This window comes from Hypomesus nipponensis, chromosome 9 (assembly GCF_054491055.1).
Source record: "Hypomesus nipponensis isolate SF chromosome 9, ASM5449105v1, whole genome shotgun sequence".
In the NCBI taxonomy this organism is placed as follows: Eukaryota; Metazoa; Chordata; class Actinopteri; order Osmeriformes; family Osmeridae; genus Hypomesus; species Hypomesus nipponensis.
In genome coordinates this window covers 25,105,901-25,123,536 of record NC_140369.1, presented here as the reverse complement: position 1 = coordinate 25,123,536, position 17,636 = coordinate 25,105,901, and the positions used below count along the sequence as shown (strand labels likewise).

Here is a 17,636-nt window from a genome sequence, read left to right as displayed (position 1 = left end):
CACACAGTACTGTACAGCACAGTTGAGCGAGTATAAATAGGGCAGGTGAAAGGTTCTTTTCTCAGTAGCAACGGAGTCAGTTTATGGTTGCTAGTATTTAAACAAGTTAAACAAAGAGCAAATATGGATCCTCAGAAAGTCCAAGAAATTGTTTCACTGAAGTTGAAGAACATCTATCCTCCAAACCACACCAAAAGTGAAAGATCCCGTTTACAACATGCAGCCTTTTGGTTTCATTTGCTTTTCTTTGCTCAGTTATTTCCACTAGGAGGTGATATCGTCCAAGCATTAGCCTACAGCTTTGAGTCATATGAAAGCTAAATGTCCATAAACAATGCACTGGCAAGATGAGTGCTTCTCCGGCATCATGAAATGCATTGCATGAAGAGAGTGCAGGCTAGTGAGCAACAGGAATAGTGTGGAAGTACATTGTGCGTGTTTATGTAAGTAACCTAATACTCAAATAACACGTGTGTCAAAGTGGGACATTCATGGGAGCTGTTGACAATTGACTGATTCCTAATGTACATTAACAGTAACATGTACTGTTATTTAGTTATGTTTTACACTTGATTTAATTGCTGTGATTAGTGTGTTTTGTATTGTGTTTGGGCACATATTTTGCCGTGTAGAGTTTGTTTAGTTGAATTAGACTAGGGATCAGCTGAATGGACAACACCTGAGTACTTGGACCACACCCCCAGCTCAGGATGGTTTTTAAGGGCGGATTTGGGACAGAGGAGGGAGGTGGGAAACAGCAGCAGGTTACGGACGGACGGACGAGAAACGGACGGACGACACGAAGCTTGAAACGAAGGTCTTAGAGAGAGAGAGAGCGCTTAGTTTTGGTTGCAGTTTATTTGTATCACCTTTTTCTTTTAACCATTGACCTGTACCTAGGGTGACCAGACGTCCTCTTTTACCTGTCCTCTTTTTGAGACCTAAAAAATGCGTTAATTTTGCGTTGGTGGATATTTGTGTTTCTCTGGGTCCTTCACAAACTAGTTTTTACACCCTTACAAGTTTTTGAAAGGGTATCTCCCTCACGTTTCACCTTCTTGCGCGAGCTCTGATTGTCATTGGTCGACCACCCTCTCAGTGAGCACTGAACACCTTGCCGCTTCCACTAGTAGCATTGTTTACAACAGCACATGACATCTGCATGTGTAAAAGATGTCTAAACTTTGTTGCGGGGGAAGGGGGCAGGGTCATCTGTATGCTATACACAGTGGTTCTCAATCCTGGTCCACGGGACCCCGTGCCCTGCATGTTTTGATATTTCGCTGCTCCAACACACCTGATTCAAATAAAGTACTTGAGGTGTGGTGGTGAGGCCTCTACTTTCCACATAGTTTTACTCCCTTTCTGACATAGTTGTGACGGCCGTTGGTTGGTATAAATCTGCTCCTCTGTCCTCCTACAGACTCACTTGTCAGTTAGTCACTGAGTGAGCCATGCCTCTCTGTATTGCAACACTCCTCTTTACCCTGCACTGTGTGTTGCTGACTTCATGTGTGGGTAAGTTTGTCTGACTGTTAATCAGTCCTGTGCATGTTTTCCATCTTTCCCTGCTCTGTCTGACAAACCCCACCAACCCAAGTGTTTGTTTGTTTGTTTGTCATGCAGCATTTAGACGTACACATCTCTCTGGTGCCCTGGTCCAGATTGATGTAGGTGTTGGACAAGTGATGGGGGTCAACAAAGACGACAGCATCTTCACAAGGTATGGATCGTCATGGACACAGTTGCCAGGCAAACTGAAGCATGTAGGACCTGCAGGAGTCTGGGGCGCCAACAGAGAGAATCTCATCTTTAAACTAATTGGGACCGACTGGGTGAACGTACCTGGTAAGAATAACTACACCAATAATAATATATGGCACTGTGGGCCCCCAATAGACAAGGTTTGCTTGTAGTCATTTTTAGACAGATTAAAGTGCAATATGTCTATAACCTCAGTGTGTGGTTGTATGATTTCATAGGAATGTGCTGGTATGATTTAACAGACATGTTTATATTTTTGAAATAATGTGTGTCTTTATCATGATGTCAACCCATGTGGAGTAAGATTGTGAATTTCATATGTTAATTTTGATATAGTACATACAATAACGGTGTGTTAACATACAGAATTATGACCCCTTTCATATTAGGTAACATAAAAAAATCTTGTTTTATCTATGACCTACCTGGATGTTGAAGGACCTTTTCTGTGTGAAATGTGCTTTATGTGCAAGCTCTTTCCCACAGATGTGTTGTACATGAATAGTGTCATTCTTATAGGTTTTTTACAGACCTTTTCCAGATGGGATCTTGAGAAACCATAAGTTCCTGTTTTAGTTTTGGATCAGGTCTCTTGAAGCAGATTGATGCTGGTGGAGACCAGTTTGTGGCGGGAGCCAATCATGTCGATGCCCCCTTCTGTCTTCCAAAGGAGAACACAGTTGGCTACAGTGGAAGTAATAGTGCTTTGAACTGGCGCCAAATTCCTGGCAGCCTGAAGTACTTCAGCTGTGGTCCTTATAGCTGCTGGGGTGTTAACAGTGGTGATCAAATCTTTGTGAGGAAGGTAAGGCTGGGCTGGGCTGGGCTGGGCTCTGTTGTCTGTGGAACAATGACTATCATCAATAAATGAACTGATTTTGCTTCTCAGACTGTTGGGTCCTCCAGGGGGTGAACTCCTTTAATTGTGAGCGGGACGGTACCTGGCAGAAGGTTCCAGGAAGCCTGTCTATGATCGAGGTGGGAAGTGACAGATCTGTCTATGGAGTGAATTCTGCAGGAGACGTGTTCCGCAGGTTTTGTCTTCACAAGCTCCTGTATTTTTTTCATAATTTCATAAGTGATACATTTCTCTCAGCTGTAAATGATTCCTTCATGAATAGAAGTGAAATGTCTCAATTTCAGGGATTCCACGTCTGCCTGTCAACCTGAAGGTACCGGCTGGACCCACATTCCTCTCTACAGCGGACAGGTGAACCATGTGTCCTATGATCTGGGCCATCTGTGGCTCATCCTGAACAATGATGTCATCTACGACTGCACTGAGCCCTGAGCACTGCTCTAACACAGAGGCAGCCCTGCTGGAAAACCCTGCAGCTTAATTATTTAATCATTACGCACCCTTTATTTTTTTTCTTCCAACACATCCTTAATTAGAACAGTCATAATCATGCTGGGCTTCTGTTCCAGTTTGGTTCATATGGATAAACACACCTATTGTGCAGAAATGTAAACAACAGTATCCAGAGACTTCAAATATCCTCAAGTGATCCTGTTACTAGTATCTTGTTCCAGAACTGATAGTTTTTAAAATGAGCATAATGATTTATATGGTTCTTCTTGTGGCTTTGGTGATCATTAAAGCTTATTGTACTCAAAATTCCATTCAACTGCTTGCTTCATAATACATCCCCATTACGCAGTTCTCCAGATGTACTCGATTAGTGACACAAAAAGATGGATCTCTGTTCCATGTGTAAGGCTGGGTGTCAAACCCGCCCCCACCTCTCATATGCTAAAGTCTGGAGTTTCTGGACGGTCTCAACTTGATGGCTCTCACACCCCATTCAAGATGTGGTCTGATTGGTTGTTCTTGTGTATAAAGGGAATTGTAATGCATTGTTCTGTGGATTCTTGATCTCCTGAGACCTTCTCCTCAGTTCTGCCTTGTCCTACTGTCCTACTCCTTCCTCACCTCTTGCTTTCTCTCTGATTTACAATGATCATGGTAGAGTAGGTAAGATTGAAAACTTTCATATTGTAACATGTTTGCCTTGTAATTGATTTCATTCATTTGCAAAGTTATTAAATACGTATTTCACTTAACCGTACTTTGACCATTCTTGCTCTGATTTAACCCATAGAGTCAAATACCTGGAATTCTATTGGTATTGGCATTATTTGGTTCATGCTAATACACTGTTCAGTTTCCCATCTTTTTTAAACCATAGGGGAATTAGTTTTGGTTGTTTGGACAATATTTACCCCCCTACACATGCCAGAGTCCTGATAAATCAGTATCAAACACTAGCTAATGTTAGCTATCAACAAAATTAGCCAGCAAGCTGCAGTAGTATCAGTCATTATTCAGTCATTTCACAAAGGGCATGTGGGCCTGTTGTCTGAAGCATGTTAAACTGCTGGACAGAATGGAATAACAATTTATTTGAACTTGTTACATAGTTACAACTTTGAACTCAATAACTCAATAATATTGTATGACATCTTTATTATGCAGCATAGATACAAGTCTATCCGATTTTTCAAAGATTGTAGTATTACACTATTACACACTCATTGTCAGGATCTTGTCAACGTTAGGTGTATGTACAGAAAGGTCACACATTTACACACGCACACAAACATTCAAGACATGCATGACACATACACAATACACATTTTACGCCCTCACCTCTAGACAGGCCTGTGTCCTCACCTAGGAGAAGTGGTAAAATGAGGTGCTCATAACACCAAGATGATGGCTTTGATAGTTAGGGGATTCACACATACTCAAATAGATGGATATCTCTACTGTACTATGAGTCTTTGTGGATAAAAGTGTGAACATATTGAAAAAATGAATGAATACATATTTTTACATAAACAAATGAATAAATACATATACTGAGTACACACATACACATACATAACTGCCTGAGGATCTCTCTGCAGTCTGTTCATGTCTTGCACATGGCTCATAGCGGTGTGCAAAAGGAACAAAAATAAATCAAATCAAATGTATTTGTATAGCCCTTTTTACACGCAAGCATGTCACAGAGGGCTTCACATAAGCCCATAGAACTGTCCCTCAACCAACCTAAACCCTCAAGGAAACTGATGAGGATCGAGAGAGAGAGAGAGAGAGAGAGAGAGAGAGAGAGAGAGAGAGAGGGAGGAGGCTGTTCACTGTTGACTGATCATGTCTCTCTTAGCGCTGGGCAAGGAAACATAATAGATCCAATGCTGGTCTCACGTCGATGCAGGCCTGACCTAGTGTCCATACAAGTTCTGACTTTGATCTGCCATACATGTGGCGTTATTAGAAGGTGTGCATGTGTAGGGTCATATGGTTAGGGCAGACATTGCACCTGACTACTCACCAACCTAAACATTAACACATGATAAAATACCTGAAAATACTTTTATTCAAGAGTTTTATTACAATGTCAATAACTGAACTTCATCTTCAGCCCACCTACACCCAGTAAGGGTTCAGTGTTGCTTTAAAGTTAAAATAAAAAAGATCTTACTTTGGGACATGCAGACAAAAAGAAAGCCTTCATGCCCTCTCACATATCCTCGCTCTTCCTCCTGCCATTACGGGAAAAGACTCTCTAGTGACTTGTTCAACAGAGTCCACTCTGAGTGTTCAGTTGCTGCGGTAAAATGCAGAAAAAATGTATCTATTACTGAAAAACCTTCTAAAATAACAGTCCACTGAGGAGTGAGGGTTCAGGGTTGCTGCAGTAAAAAGCAGAAAAACGAAGGAAAAATATCTCTCTAACTGAGAAACTTGCTTAAATGCCAGCCATGTAAATGTAATGATAGTTCAAATATTACTTAATGCCCTTACTTCAAACATGATTAAGTTCGTAATTCGTAGTTGTTCAACATAAAATAAACAGTAGTGTCTCACAGTCACATTTCCTCCACATAAAGCAATAGCGCTCAGTCAGAAGTGTGTGTGTGTACATGTGTGTGTGGTTAGAACATGGAAGCATGAAATAAAGCTGGTGTGATTTGTGCTGTCACATCCTCATTCGATTCACTTGTGCTAACCCTCCCCACACAATTCAGTCAAGACACTTGCTTAATTATTTGACAATTTGTTGATGACCACAGACATGGAAACAGCTTTGACTTTAGTGGAGTAGAGGGGAGGCACTCCCTGTCTCTAAAAAATATGAGGTTGTTACAGAACAACGGTCAAACGCCACTCGGCCATCGAAAACAAAACTAAGAATAATGGTGCGTGTCCACTGCAGCGGAGCGGAGGCTTCCAATCCATTTTCTATGAAACTGGGCGTTGACGCTGGTGTAGGGCATTGTGGGAGCGTACGCGAGCGTCAACGCCCGGTTTAATAGAAAATGGATTGGATGGAATCGCCGCTGTGGTGGACACGCACCGTTGACTCCACAACGAAGTCAGAGACAGCTCCGCTTATATGGCCATGCTAATGAGTTAAACACAATACAGGTGCGTCTTGTGATGCATCGGCCCTCAGACGCCGTGCGGTCCGTGACATGAGCTTCATCATTTTGTAAAAGACGACCTCTCCCAGCTGTAAACCTGTTGTTTATCAAATAATTGCTCACTGATATCAACACAAAAGGCTTTCCTAAGCGCATTTTCAGAGGTCCTCTCTCCTCGGTGTTTGGAGACTGAATGAGTCAGATGTCATGAAGTACAAAGATGGTGTTCAAGTGCTCCGAAATTGTTTAGACAGCAAGGGGGAGATGGGGATGGCTGCAGGCAGCAGCTCAATGGTAGCCTACAACATGGAGTAAGTGAAGTTGTATCCTTGTGGCATTTTAATAAGCAGCAATTCAGTGAAGGATCCCCTCCTTCAGAGACGGTCGGTGAAAGAGGGGGCCAGAACACAGGGTAAAGATCCGTCCACCATTTCCACAGCAATTTTGCACTACGCTGCCCGATTTCATATATTTTTGTATCATTTTATATTTATATATATTTGATATCTCACATTGTTTGATTCTTTAGTACATTGTTTAGCTCTTTAGAATATTGTTTAACTGTTTAGTAATATAGGGGTAGCCTATATCAGACATATTTGTATTAAACTGTTTAGTTAAAAGATGCATCTGTTTTCAGTCTCTTCCTATTATTAGCTCACTCCTTGTTACCAGGTGGATCTGGGGAGGTTAGGAAGTGATGTAACTTTCTTGCAGAAAGTTGGGTTCGCGATTCCCGGACGGTGCAGGGTAGATGACAGTGCGTGGTGGTGTCCAAGGAATCTAGCTGAGAAGATGTTTGGATTTGTGTGTGGTCGTGTTCAAAGTCGAACTATTGAAGTGCCACTACCGTATTTTTTACCTGTATTTTGTTTGGGTTTATTTTCTTTTGGTTATAGCTTGTATCGCAGGCTAGAGGCTAGAAGGCATACATACTGTGCACTGTAATAAAGAAAATAACACTGCAAGCAAAGCAGTGTAGCATTTGTAGTTTTTATTTTAAAAGTACTAACTATAAATATACCAACCCACACATTGTTTCCGAAACACAATCACAGTTGAAACAACACAGCCTCAGAACATGATGTCCCAAAACTCTTTCCCCCAGGTGATAAGAACTCATGCAGCAATTCTTTCCAGGTCAGGAATTCATTAAACTCGAACTCTACAAGTGGTCACCTGAAATGTCTGTGGCTCTCTCTGCCTCTTTCTCTTTTTCTCACCCTTTCTCATAGCTCTGTTCTTTGGATGACAATAATGTCCTATTCTCAAGTGTGAATTTCGTTAGCAGATCACGTTTTGTGAAAATTCCAAAAAAGGTCAAATGGTTCTGGTTCATTTTCTGTGCTGTGTGTGTGTGTGCAATCCAATATACTGCAAACCGGATCAACTGCTCCAAAAATACAAGTTATCAAACAGAGTGGCTCACACACCATAAATCAATATCTGGCACGAAGGAACCAGCACAGTTTGTGACTGTGTGTGTCTCTGTGTGTGTATTAGGTAAACATGTGTGAGCAGAGGCAAGCAAGACCACTTGGAACAAAGAAGAACGGTGGTGTGTTTCAATCTAATCATTACAAAAGAAGGCTCTTTTTAAATTGGGGGATAATAACAACTATTCTAAACTAAGTCAAGTAGCCTTCTTAAAATATGTAGTTTGGTCATGTGTATTTAAAAGTTTTTGAAAAGCTCATGTTTAAGGTAACTTTTACACTGATGTAAAGTGGTTTTGTACAATGACTCTAACACATGCTAATCAGCCTCTCTGTATGGCAGCAGTCCTGACATAGTGATGTCACAACCTTGTACACAAACAGCTTAAACGATTACAAAGGAGATATAAACGAAGTTCCAGTGGTTTTTATTGGAATATTAAAAAAAAATGGTTACACTTTCTGAAGAAGAGGGAAGTAACTACAGTTGTTGCCGTAGTGACAGGTTCTCTTTCTCTGCCAGACAGTTGACTAAGCAGGTGGCGCTCTCTACTGGTGAATATCCTTCACGCAGCCAAAGCAGAAAGCCCTGGAGAGAGCTGTAGTGATCCCCCGGAAGAAAGATTTGAAAGACTTTTTCTTCTTCTTCTTCTCCTTTCTTCCAGCAATGGAGGACTCACCAAGGCCTGGACCTGGACAGGAAACACCATCACACAACAAGGTATGACATCACACAGAACTTCAGCACTGTGACCTCTCACTTAAAAATAGTGTGTGTGCATATCTGTATGCCTGTGTGTGTGTGTGTGTGTTTGTGTGCAAGTCTGTGTGTGTGAAATGGTGGGAGAGCCTAAATGAGCAAAAATGCAGTCAGGATCTCACGTTCAGCGCTAAGGGGAGAAACTTTGTTTGTCTTGAATATTCTGCTTGTCTTTCTTCCCTTGGCAGCCACATTCTGTCCATCCTTAAAGCAAGTCTTCTCTTTCTTCTGGGAAGTGAGAGCAAAGACACACAGATTCATTGAGATTGTCACATGTCGTCCTTTCTCATCGCTGACTCAGCTCAGGTCAGTTCTACCTTGTGCTAGTGTGTGGTGTTGTTTTCAGCTTACCAGTGTGAACCATCTCTGGAGGACGGGGGTGTCGGTCTGTCCCAAATGATGTCCCTCTGGGCTGGGGGCCCGAGCCATGGAGCCCCTGGAGGTGGAGGAGCTGGTGGAGGATTTGGAGGATGAAGGAGAGGAGAGAACAGAGGTGGAAGAAGAGGAGGAGTAGCAGGACCAGGAAGTGGAGGAGGATGAGAGGCAGTAGGCGAGTCTGCTGGCCTTTTCCAAGCCAGCAGACTCCATCTCAAGTCTTTCATCCAAGCTTCTGTTGCATGTGAAGGGGCTGGAACTTCCACCGGCCTTTTCCAAGCCAGCAGAGTCCTCTGCGCTCTCCTTCTCCTCACAACCTGTTTCCAAATCAGGGGTCTCACCCGACACGGCAGAAGGGCGCCAAAACTCGGCGTGACGGCAGATCACCGTGGCGACGTTCTCGGCCATGCAGACGATGCCTGCCCCTCCCTGGAGGGCGGAGTGGACCTGGGCCCTGTTGCTATCGGAACAGAGCATCAGCTCAGCGTAGGTCGCATCAAACATGGCGTCTAGGGCGTCGGCGCCACCGAAGAGTGGGTTCTGGGGTTCGTGCTCCAGGACGAGGCCGATCCCGGCCTGGTTCCAGAGAAACCAGCTCACGTCTTGGAAGAGGACAGACTCTATCTCCGAGTTGGTGGGGGTGAAGCAGGAACGAAGGGGCCCCTGGAGGGCCAGGCGTCCCACCAGCCTGTGCAGCAGGTCATGCAGGGTCTGGTGGTGCAGGGCGCTGGGCCGGGGGGGCGTCAGGACCTTCTCCTGGATCAGAACCTCCCCGGGCTGGAGGGAGGGGGTCTCAGAGGGGCTCACGGGTAGGGAGGGATGATCCTGGACCTCCTCAGGGACGCCTGCAGCTCCAATATCTTCATCCTTCTCTTCTTCCTCCATCAATGCACCCTTGGCAATTGTCTGGCAATCTGACCCTTCTTCCTCTTCGTGGAAATCATCAGGGTAGTCAGCGTTTTTGTTTTCATCTATCTCAGGCTGTCCTACTTCCTGGATGGTGAGACCTGACTCTGGATTGAGACTTCCGGTTGTCACTTCCTGGTCTTCAGAGGAGGAGCTGGCTAGGTTACAGACCCTGGCCTTGGCTTTAGCATCAAGGCCTGGCACAAGAAAACTAACTTTTAACTACACTATTACTATTATAGCGATTAACCTTACTTTTCTCATATCATATTTTGTCTGTTAACTACAATACTATTATTACAGTTATTTACTTGAACTACACAATCGCATGTCTTACAAAAGCATAGTTAAAAAAAATTATATCTAAAGGTAAAAAAAATTCTCTACCTTTGCGGACAACGACCATGTTTTCTTGTGGGTCGTTGCGTGTCTTGTAGAGGTCACTTCCCGCCTGGGTAGTCAACACCTCACAAATGGCCTCCAGCGCCCGCCTCTGATCCTGGCTGTAGGAAGGCTTCAACCTGCTCTGTGATCTCCTACTACCCTCAACCCCATGCCTGCGGCCCGGCGTCATCCCTCGGGACCAGTCCAGGGAGGGACAGTCACTGCTGTCACTGCTGCTGTCACTGCTGCTGTCACTGCTACTGTCACTGCCGTCCGAGGACGCATCGCTGCAGGATGCCCGGTGGTCGTCCGTGAGGTCTTCTTCACCCAGAAGGTTCCCCATCAGGCTCTTGAAGGCCGTCTGGAAAAAAATGTACAGCAGAGGGGTGAACAGCTCCTGGTCCAGACGTTCCTTGTCCTCCAGGTTCTGGAAGTTGGGCTCGAAGCGACAATGGGGTGTCGAGGGGAGTCGTCCCATCCGGGTGTCCAGGAGAAGCTGATAAATGCAGTTAATCAACTGCTCGGAGAAGTGTTGGATCCTCCCCTGGAACATCCTGGTGCACATGCTGTGGGATGCCAGCAGGCGGCCCAGGTCGTACTCCTCCTGGTCGAACGATTTGACAGAGGAGCCTCCATCGCGTTTGTCGTCGTCGTCAGGGGAGGATCTGGAGGCCAAGTGGGCCATCCGCATGATGATGTCCAGCATGTTTTCAGCGGTGAGGCTGAGGTCTTGGCAGCTGGCAGCACTGCTAGCCTCGCTCCAGACGCTAGTGCTCCTGGAGGAGGGAGGGGCGGTCTCCTCCTTCTCAGGATCCTCCTCCTCCTGCTCCTCCTTGCTAGCAGAGCTGCACTCCACTGATCGCTCCTGCCGGGTGTCAAGAGGGAGGCATTCCTGATTCCTGCTGCTCCTCCCACTGTTTCTGCTGGCTTCCAGGTTCCTCCTCCTCCTCAGGGCATCCAGCTCCACGGCAACGTCTCCTAGCAGGCTCTGGCTAACACACTCCACCACCATGGTGAGGGTCTTACTTCCAGGCTGCAGGAAGTCAGCCACCTCCACTTGCCCAATCAGCTGCTGGGCTGCGTGGAAGTTCTTCAGGACGTTGTGGATCACGTTGCAGGCCGTGGCCACGATCTGGACCAGGGAGGCCTCGTAGGCCTCTTGGGGCTGGTCCAGGGAAGAGCCTCCTTCTGTGGGCTCCATCTCCTGGAGGAAACCCCCCACCATCCTCACCAGCTCCAGCTTCTCCTCCGTGGGGACCACGCCCGGGCTCTGGAACAGGGCGTGGCAGGCCAGGATTCCAGAGAGGCTCTCCTTCAGGGAGCAGAGGGTCGGTGATGTCACGCGGCTGGGCGGAGCCATCGCCTTCTCCATCTCTTCTGCCTCCGCCACACTGCCAGTGAGGAAGGAGGCCATCTCCATCCTCTCCCTTGTGTCGGCAGATGACGGGGGCCACGGGGACACCAGCTCATTGATGGCATCGGTGTGACTGTTGGCGAGGACCTGAATCTTCTCCTTGGCGTCCTGCCAGGCGTTGTTTATCAGGTCCTGGGAGATGCTGGTCACATGGCAGTCCGACAGCAAGCAGCCGGGGTGGTGGAGTGCAAACTTCTCCAGCACCTCTCCCATGACAGACTCGTAGAGCTCCTCCACACAGGCTGACACCTTGTCCTCTGCATCGTGCTCTTGTTTATCCATCACTGCCTGCACCTTCAACAGGATCTCTGCCACAGTGAGGGATGCCATGGCGAGGACGTCCTCCTCCGTGGGCCTATCAGAGTCCAACATCGGAGGCCTGCCACCCAGCAGCCTGCCCTGGGGCCTGGATCCCTGCCCTCCTATCAGCAGAGGGTGGAACCTCTCTGAGATCATTCTCAGAACGCCCTGGGGGACGTAGGGCTGGGTGGAGCCCAGAAAAGAGGCCTGGTCCTGGGGAGAATCAGCAGGGTTGAAACATACCATCCCAGTCAGAGAGCCAGTGACAGGCCTGGCTGGGGACAGCAGCTCTGCAAAAGAAGACCTGTCGCTCTGGGAGTCCCAACTGCTGTAGGAGATGGCGGCGGACAGCGGGTGGCCATCTTGGTTTTTGCGGATGTGGAGAACCTGGTAAAGGGCCATGGCAGGCAGGACCACCCCTTTGGTCACCTTGAGAACCCACTCCATGACCTCGTCCGAGCGCTCCTGCAGCTCAGCTACGCTCTTGTTCTTGGAGGGAGGGAGGGAGGGAGGGAGGGAGGGAGGGAGGGAGGGAGGGAGGGAGGGAGGGAGGGAGGGAGGGAGGGAGGGAGGGAGGGAGGGAGGGAGGGAGGGAGGGAGGGAGGGAGGGAGGGAGGGAGGGAGGGAGGGAGGGAGGGAGGGAGGGAGGGAGGGAGGGAGGGAGGGAGGGAGGGAGGGAGGGAAATGTCATGTGGCAATACAGATACATGTGGTGATTGTCAGACTGAGTAAAAGGAATTCACGTAAACATTTTATTTACCTTTCTCAACAGAACCCTGTTGATGATTTTCCAATGACTGTAACGAGAACAAGAACTGACGTTTGACATCACTTTACAGTAAAGTACAACTGACGACACATCGTAACATTATGCTGAACAGGACACTAGTCTAAAGGGGACGTTTGAAGGAACACTCACGGATGTGACATCATGCCCTCCAAAACAGAAAGCTTGTCCCTGGTCTCCTCCAATGACAGAAGACTGGGCGTGGTGTCCCGGGTCTCGGGGTCATTCGAGGTTGGAGGTGGAGAAGAACCTGGAGACTGTGCCTCAGGTCGGCATGGGGACAGAGGTAGAGACGGAGGTGGAGACGGAGGTGGAGACGGAGGTGGAGAGGAGTATGTACTCTCCCTTCCATCTGGTGTGGCTCTGCAGCCCAGGGGCCCGAGTGTTTCAGAGGCCGATGCTCTGATTGGTTCCACAGGGCGAGAGGAACTTTTGATTGGTGGAAGAACACCTAGAGGAAGAACAGAGTCACAATTTGATTGGTGGATCCCTTCTCTTGACAGAAAGTGATCATTTAAATGTTGATACATGAATGAACAAAGACTCACAGTAGCTGGTCTGGGGGATGGGAAGCATCTTCGCACCACCAGTCACCTTAAGGCAAGAAACAGACTTAGCAAGGCACAGTAACAGAGCCAGTATCAGAGATATTGGAGAGTCTGAGGAACATGGAGGGGAGGAGCCTGGCTGGAGTCTATAGTACCAGGGAGGTGGATTAGGGCCTTCTACTCACCAGCCTGCCTAGTCCTGCCAATTCTGACATGATTATATTGTTATTATTATTGCACTTCGAGATTAGCATATTGTATCTGAGATTATGTTGATATTAGCAGGTCAAATACAGACTCGCTTTGCTCTACCCACTTAAACACTGTTGGACGTATGCACTTCTGAACCTTTATTATCTACTGTATGTTTGTATGTTGCTTTTGATCAATGTAAACAACATGAACAAAGTGTCAAATGTGTTGAGTCTCTCCAGGTATGTGTTCCTACCTGGAGGGGCTTCTGATCTTCTGAGAACAGCAGGGCAGGAAGCTTCAGTTCAGCTCCCAGCGCTGGCCAACAGGGCCCGGGGCTGTAGGTAGGGAGACGAGTAGGCTTGACAAGCACGCACATACACACACACACACAGACACACACACACACACAGACACACACACACGCCAACTAAATACACAGACGTATGAAAACACACGCGCACACAAACTTTGTAAGGAGGAGTGAGAAGGGGGCTAGCGGCGAAATACGGCGATTGTCTTGAACAGAGATTATTTTATTGTTTTTCGAAAAATAAATGTTACTTTTACATATGAAATATGACTTTAAAAGGTCTACAGTTTTAGGGTAGGCTATTTGTGAAACACAACTGTCAAACGCAAAAGTAGCCTACTGAAACAATTTGGAAAAATCTAGTATTTTCGTCGATGTCTATCGACAGTCTAAATTGTTTAGGTTTACCGGACTTACCTTCTGTTTCAGCCGCTGAAGTTTTTTATGTTTCGGGATGTCATCCATGTTTCTTTAAAGATGAAAATCTAGGAAATACTCAAATAAATATACATTTTCCACATTAAATGTACATTTCCACTACACTTTTCAACGAGAAAAAAAGTAGACGCGGTTCGGTTCGCTCCTTGCCTGCTGCATCAATGACTCATTTAATTTTGTAAAGTTCTTATAAATTTGTAAACCACGTCACAATCCCTGTCTGCCCGATTACGTCATAATATGTCTATACACCGTGGAGAGGGCCATGTCATCCTAAAAGTTACTTTTTTGTAATCAATAAACCCAGTTTTCTTGCCATCTATATGTTTCGTGCCGCATTGGCGCCACCTAGAGGCTGTATGAATAAATGAACCTGTGGGAGTATGTCCCGGGCCCAATAGACAGAAATAAACAACCCTTCCTACTCATTTTAAGTATTGGTTAAGTTATTATCAGCATTAGGCCTACTGTCTATACAGACAGACTTCAGCCCCCACACCACACATAAGAGATATGCTCAAGAAGTGCTATTGTAGCACTTGAACAAGTGTTGGCTGAACTGTCTAAAACAGTAGTAGAATTGTTCTAATATATGTTTAGTTGATTTAGTTACATTGGATTTAATTGTCAGTACATCTCCGCCAAAAGGTGGCGCTGGTGCGGACGAGATACAGAAAAAAAGAGAGCACGGCACAGGTCGAGTGGTTCGAAAAATGCTTTTCTTAAGTTTGGCAGTTGAAAGTATTACTGTGCTCTGAATGTTGCTGTATGTACCTGTTGGAGGTAATAAAGAGCTCAACTTTTCGTGGTGTAACACTATACGTACAATACCATGGTCGTACTCAAATACTGCTTAAAAATACTGCTTCCCAATAACAAGCAACTGAATAGAGTTGTAACAGTAATATAATAAAAGTAATAATGATTGACATTTAATCGATTGAGACCCGTGCTCGACAGATTGGTTGGTTAAACAGGAAATGTGCAAGGATATTTACTTTGCGTTTGACCTTGTCTAATAGGCCTTCCTCATCTGAGGATTAGCTGGAACTATCATGTGATGTCCACTCGATATGATTAACGATACTGAACACTGCATTCACAATCCATGTACCCTTCGTTCTTTCATTTTTCCGTTTAAAAACCAAATCCGAAAAAACGAAAAGATATGTTGTAAAACCAGAATGGAAAAACAGAAAAAGAACGGAAAAAGAACGACTGAAATCACTAGTTCTGCAGCGGTTTTTCTGTTTCAAAACCAAAAGGGAAAGAGAAAACAGAAAATCAAGGCATATAAATTCACTTCAAGTTTGGTTTTCCCCATTAATGGAATGCGTGGAACTTTTTCCGCCAAAATCACAGTCCTATTAACGACTATGCTGCTGAAAACGACATGTAAGCAGCCTAACTTTAGCAAATTAAATTGTGTCATTACATAGGCCTATGCATGCACTGAAGGACCGACGAATCAGCGTTAAGCATATTCCTCTTCTATTTAAAAAGGGTGTCGTAATCTAAATCCCATCCCCTACCAAGCCAAATACATGGGCCATATGAAACACATGGACCAAAATGAAAAAATGTGCATGTTTGGGGCCACCCACGTGGCCAGAATTGTGGCAAATGCAACCATGCCCATTAAAAATAATTAGATTATTTATGATGAGGTGTAGAGGTGAGTACTATACTATGCAAGGCAAAAGTAATATTGTTTCTCTTAACAAAGGAGCACATAGGGATGATTGACAGCTCACCCCATTTCTGCTTTGTAGAACATTTTAGCCCTGCTTACCTGTCATCACATGCTTCAGTGCTGCAGAGAATCTCACCTATTCCCCTTTCTCCTCCATGTCACTATATCTAAACTCACATTACCCTTTATCCACAGGGGGTGTCTGCGGACATCACACAGTACCCCTCTCCGCAATTAGGCACCCTTTTAGGCATTGGCCAGCTACCAAGCCAGACATGCTTAGTATCAACGCTCCATTTAAAACATTCTCTTTAGCGCTCCCTATCAAGCACTGAATTTGTGAATTTGAAATTGTGTTTTGCAAATTAAATGTATCTTCAGTATGTCTGGTCTATGCATTGTATATCATTGAGTCTAATGCATTTAATGGATTTGTGTATGACTGTTGCACCAACTGGACATGTTATATTAACATATACATCCGTTTCAGATGTGCAGTAGTCAACAATGGGATGTGGGACCAGGTAAGGGTCGACCATGGAATGGAGTTTTACCTGTGCCTGTACATGCAGGAATGCCCCGAAAAAAAAGAAGCCTTGCAGCCATCTTGAACTGCTTTAGATGCGCCTGCACCTCCACATTTCCACCAGAATTCCACAATCAAAATATTACAATAACGAAACAATCAAAAACTTCATTTTCCCGATTTTCAGTTTTGGTTTTGAAACAGAAAAACCAAAAAACAAGTTTGTTTTGGGGTTTTTCCGATTTGGTTTTGAAACGGAAAAATGAAAGAACGAAGGGTACACGGATTATTCACCTACTGATTTGTTTGTTTTTTATGACAGAACTAATTATTTTTGTCGATGTTTTTCAACAGTCTAAATTGTTTTATTTACTTTAGGTTTACCAGACGTACCTTCTGTTTAGGTCGCCAAAGTTGTTAATGCTTTGGGATTTCATCCATGTTTCTTTAAAGATGACAAACGAGGAAGAAAATGGGTAATACTAAAATAAATGTACATTTCCACTACACTTTACCAACGAGGAAAAAGTAGAATCAAACGCTTTTCGCTACTTGTCTACAGAGCATCAATGACTGATTTGATCGTGTATCGAGTTCTTATAATTTGGTAAAGCGCGTCACAATCACTGTCTGCCCCATGACGTCATGATGATATGTCTATACACCATGGATACCAAGCGCCGTCTCTCCTGAAACGATGCGTTTTAGACAGAAAGGTGACATTTCTATTTGATCGATAAACCAAGTTTTCTTGCCACCTGTTTCATGTTGCAATGGCGCCACCTAGAGGCTTTATGAATAATGCTCTTAAACTAGCAGCGTTATTGTTGCCTACTTGAAGGACTTCAGAGAATAACAAAACCATGTTTCGTTTAGTGTTGGTAATTCATATTAAGTATTTTGTGCACAAACTATCATCTGAAGTAGTGGGGTGTGGAAAAAACAGGTTTCTCAACAGGGGGTGTAGACCATACATGTATAACATATGTTATTCATTTGAAAGAATATTGTGTGTGGTATTATAACCATGTCATCAATACAAAGTGGATAAACCAGCTATATTTTCCAGGTATAGGGAGCTTTGCAGTCGAAGGTAATCAGCCAGACAACCTCCTTATACCTCCAATCACTGTCTTGTAAAACTTAGAGCAACAAAGCAGCACTACAACTAGGAGCGCGTCACAATAGTGTTTGTAATCCTTCTTGTAATGATAACCTTTTACAGGCTGTCAGGCTGTCTGTTCACAGAGCAAGGCTGTGCTTCTCTGGCCTCAAACATCAAGTTAAACTCCCTGAAATCCTCCCTGAAAAAACGTGTAACAACTGAGTAACAATGACATGCAGAAGGACATTGGCATGACGCTGCTCT

At 45.0% G+C, this 17,636-nt stretch overlaps 2 protein-coding genes across 3 annotated transcripts; one reads left to right on the top strand and one right to left on the bottom strand.

Annotated features, from left to right (window-relative positions):
* The first annotated feature begins 558 nt into the window (after nucleotides 1–558).
* On the top strand, nucleotides 559–3,828 carry LOC146273959 (fish-egg lectin-like). 2 transcript variants are annotated; one of them, XM_084704536.1, is made up of 6 exons: nucleotides 559–817; nucleotides 1,424–1,518; nucleotides 1,627–1,848; nucleotides 2,352–2,569; nucleotides 2,671–2,819; nucleotides 2,908–3,828. In XM_084704536.1, exons 2-6 carry the CDS (start codon nucleotides 1,455–1,457, stop codon nucleotides 3,053–3,055), a joined length of 801 nt encoding a protein of 266 aa, XP_084560662.1. In that variant the 5' UTR covers nucleotides 559–817; nucleotides 1,424–1,454; the 3' UTR covers nucleotides 3,056–3,828. The 2 variants fall into 2 exon arrangements, 1 of the variants encoding a protein (XP_084560662.1); XR_014766526.1 differs by lacking the exons at nucleotides 559–817; nucleotides 1,424–1,518; nucleotides 1,627–1,848; nucleotides 2,352–2,569 and having other exon boundaries at nucleotides 2,678–2,798; nucleotides 2,908–2,989.
* Nucleotides 3,829–8,058: 4,230 nt separating this feature from the next.
* LOC146273958 (uncharacterized) lies at nucleotides 8,059–16,940 on the bottom strand. The gene is made up of 10 exons (XM_084704029.1): nucleotides 16,661–16,940; nucleotides 14,028–14,095; nucleotides 13,554–13,658; nucleotides 13,106–13,151; nucleotides 12,690–13,008; nucleotides 12,531–12,567; nucleotides 10,060–12,259; nucleotides 8,743–9,887; nucleotides 8,514–8,619; nucleotides 8,059–8,323 (listed from the first exon to the last, which is right to left on the bottom strand). Exons 2-10 carry the CDS (start codon nucleotides 14,073–14,075, stop codon nucleotides 8,181–8,183), a joined length of 4,149 nt encoding a protein of 1,382 aa, XP_084560155.1. The 5' UTR covers nucleotides 14,076–14,095; nucleotides 16,661–16,940; the 3' UTR covers nucleotides 8,059–8,180.
* Nucleotides 16,941–17,636: the final 696 nt, after the last annotated feature.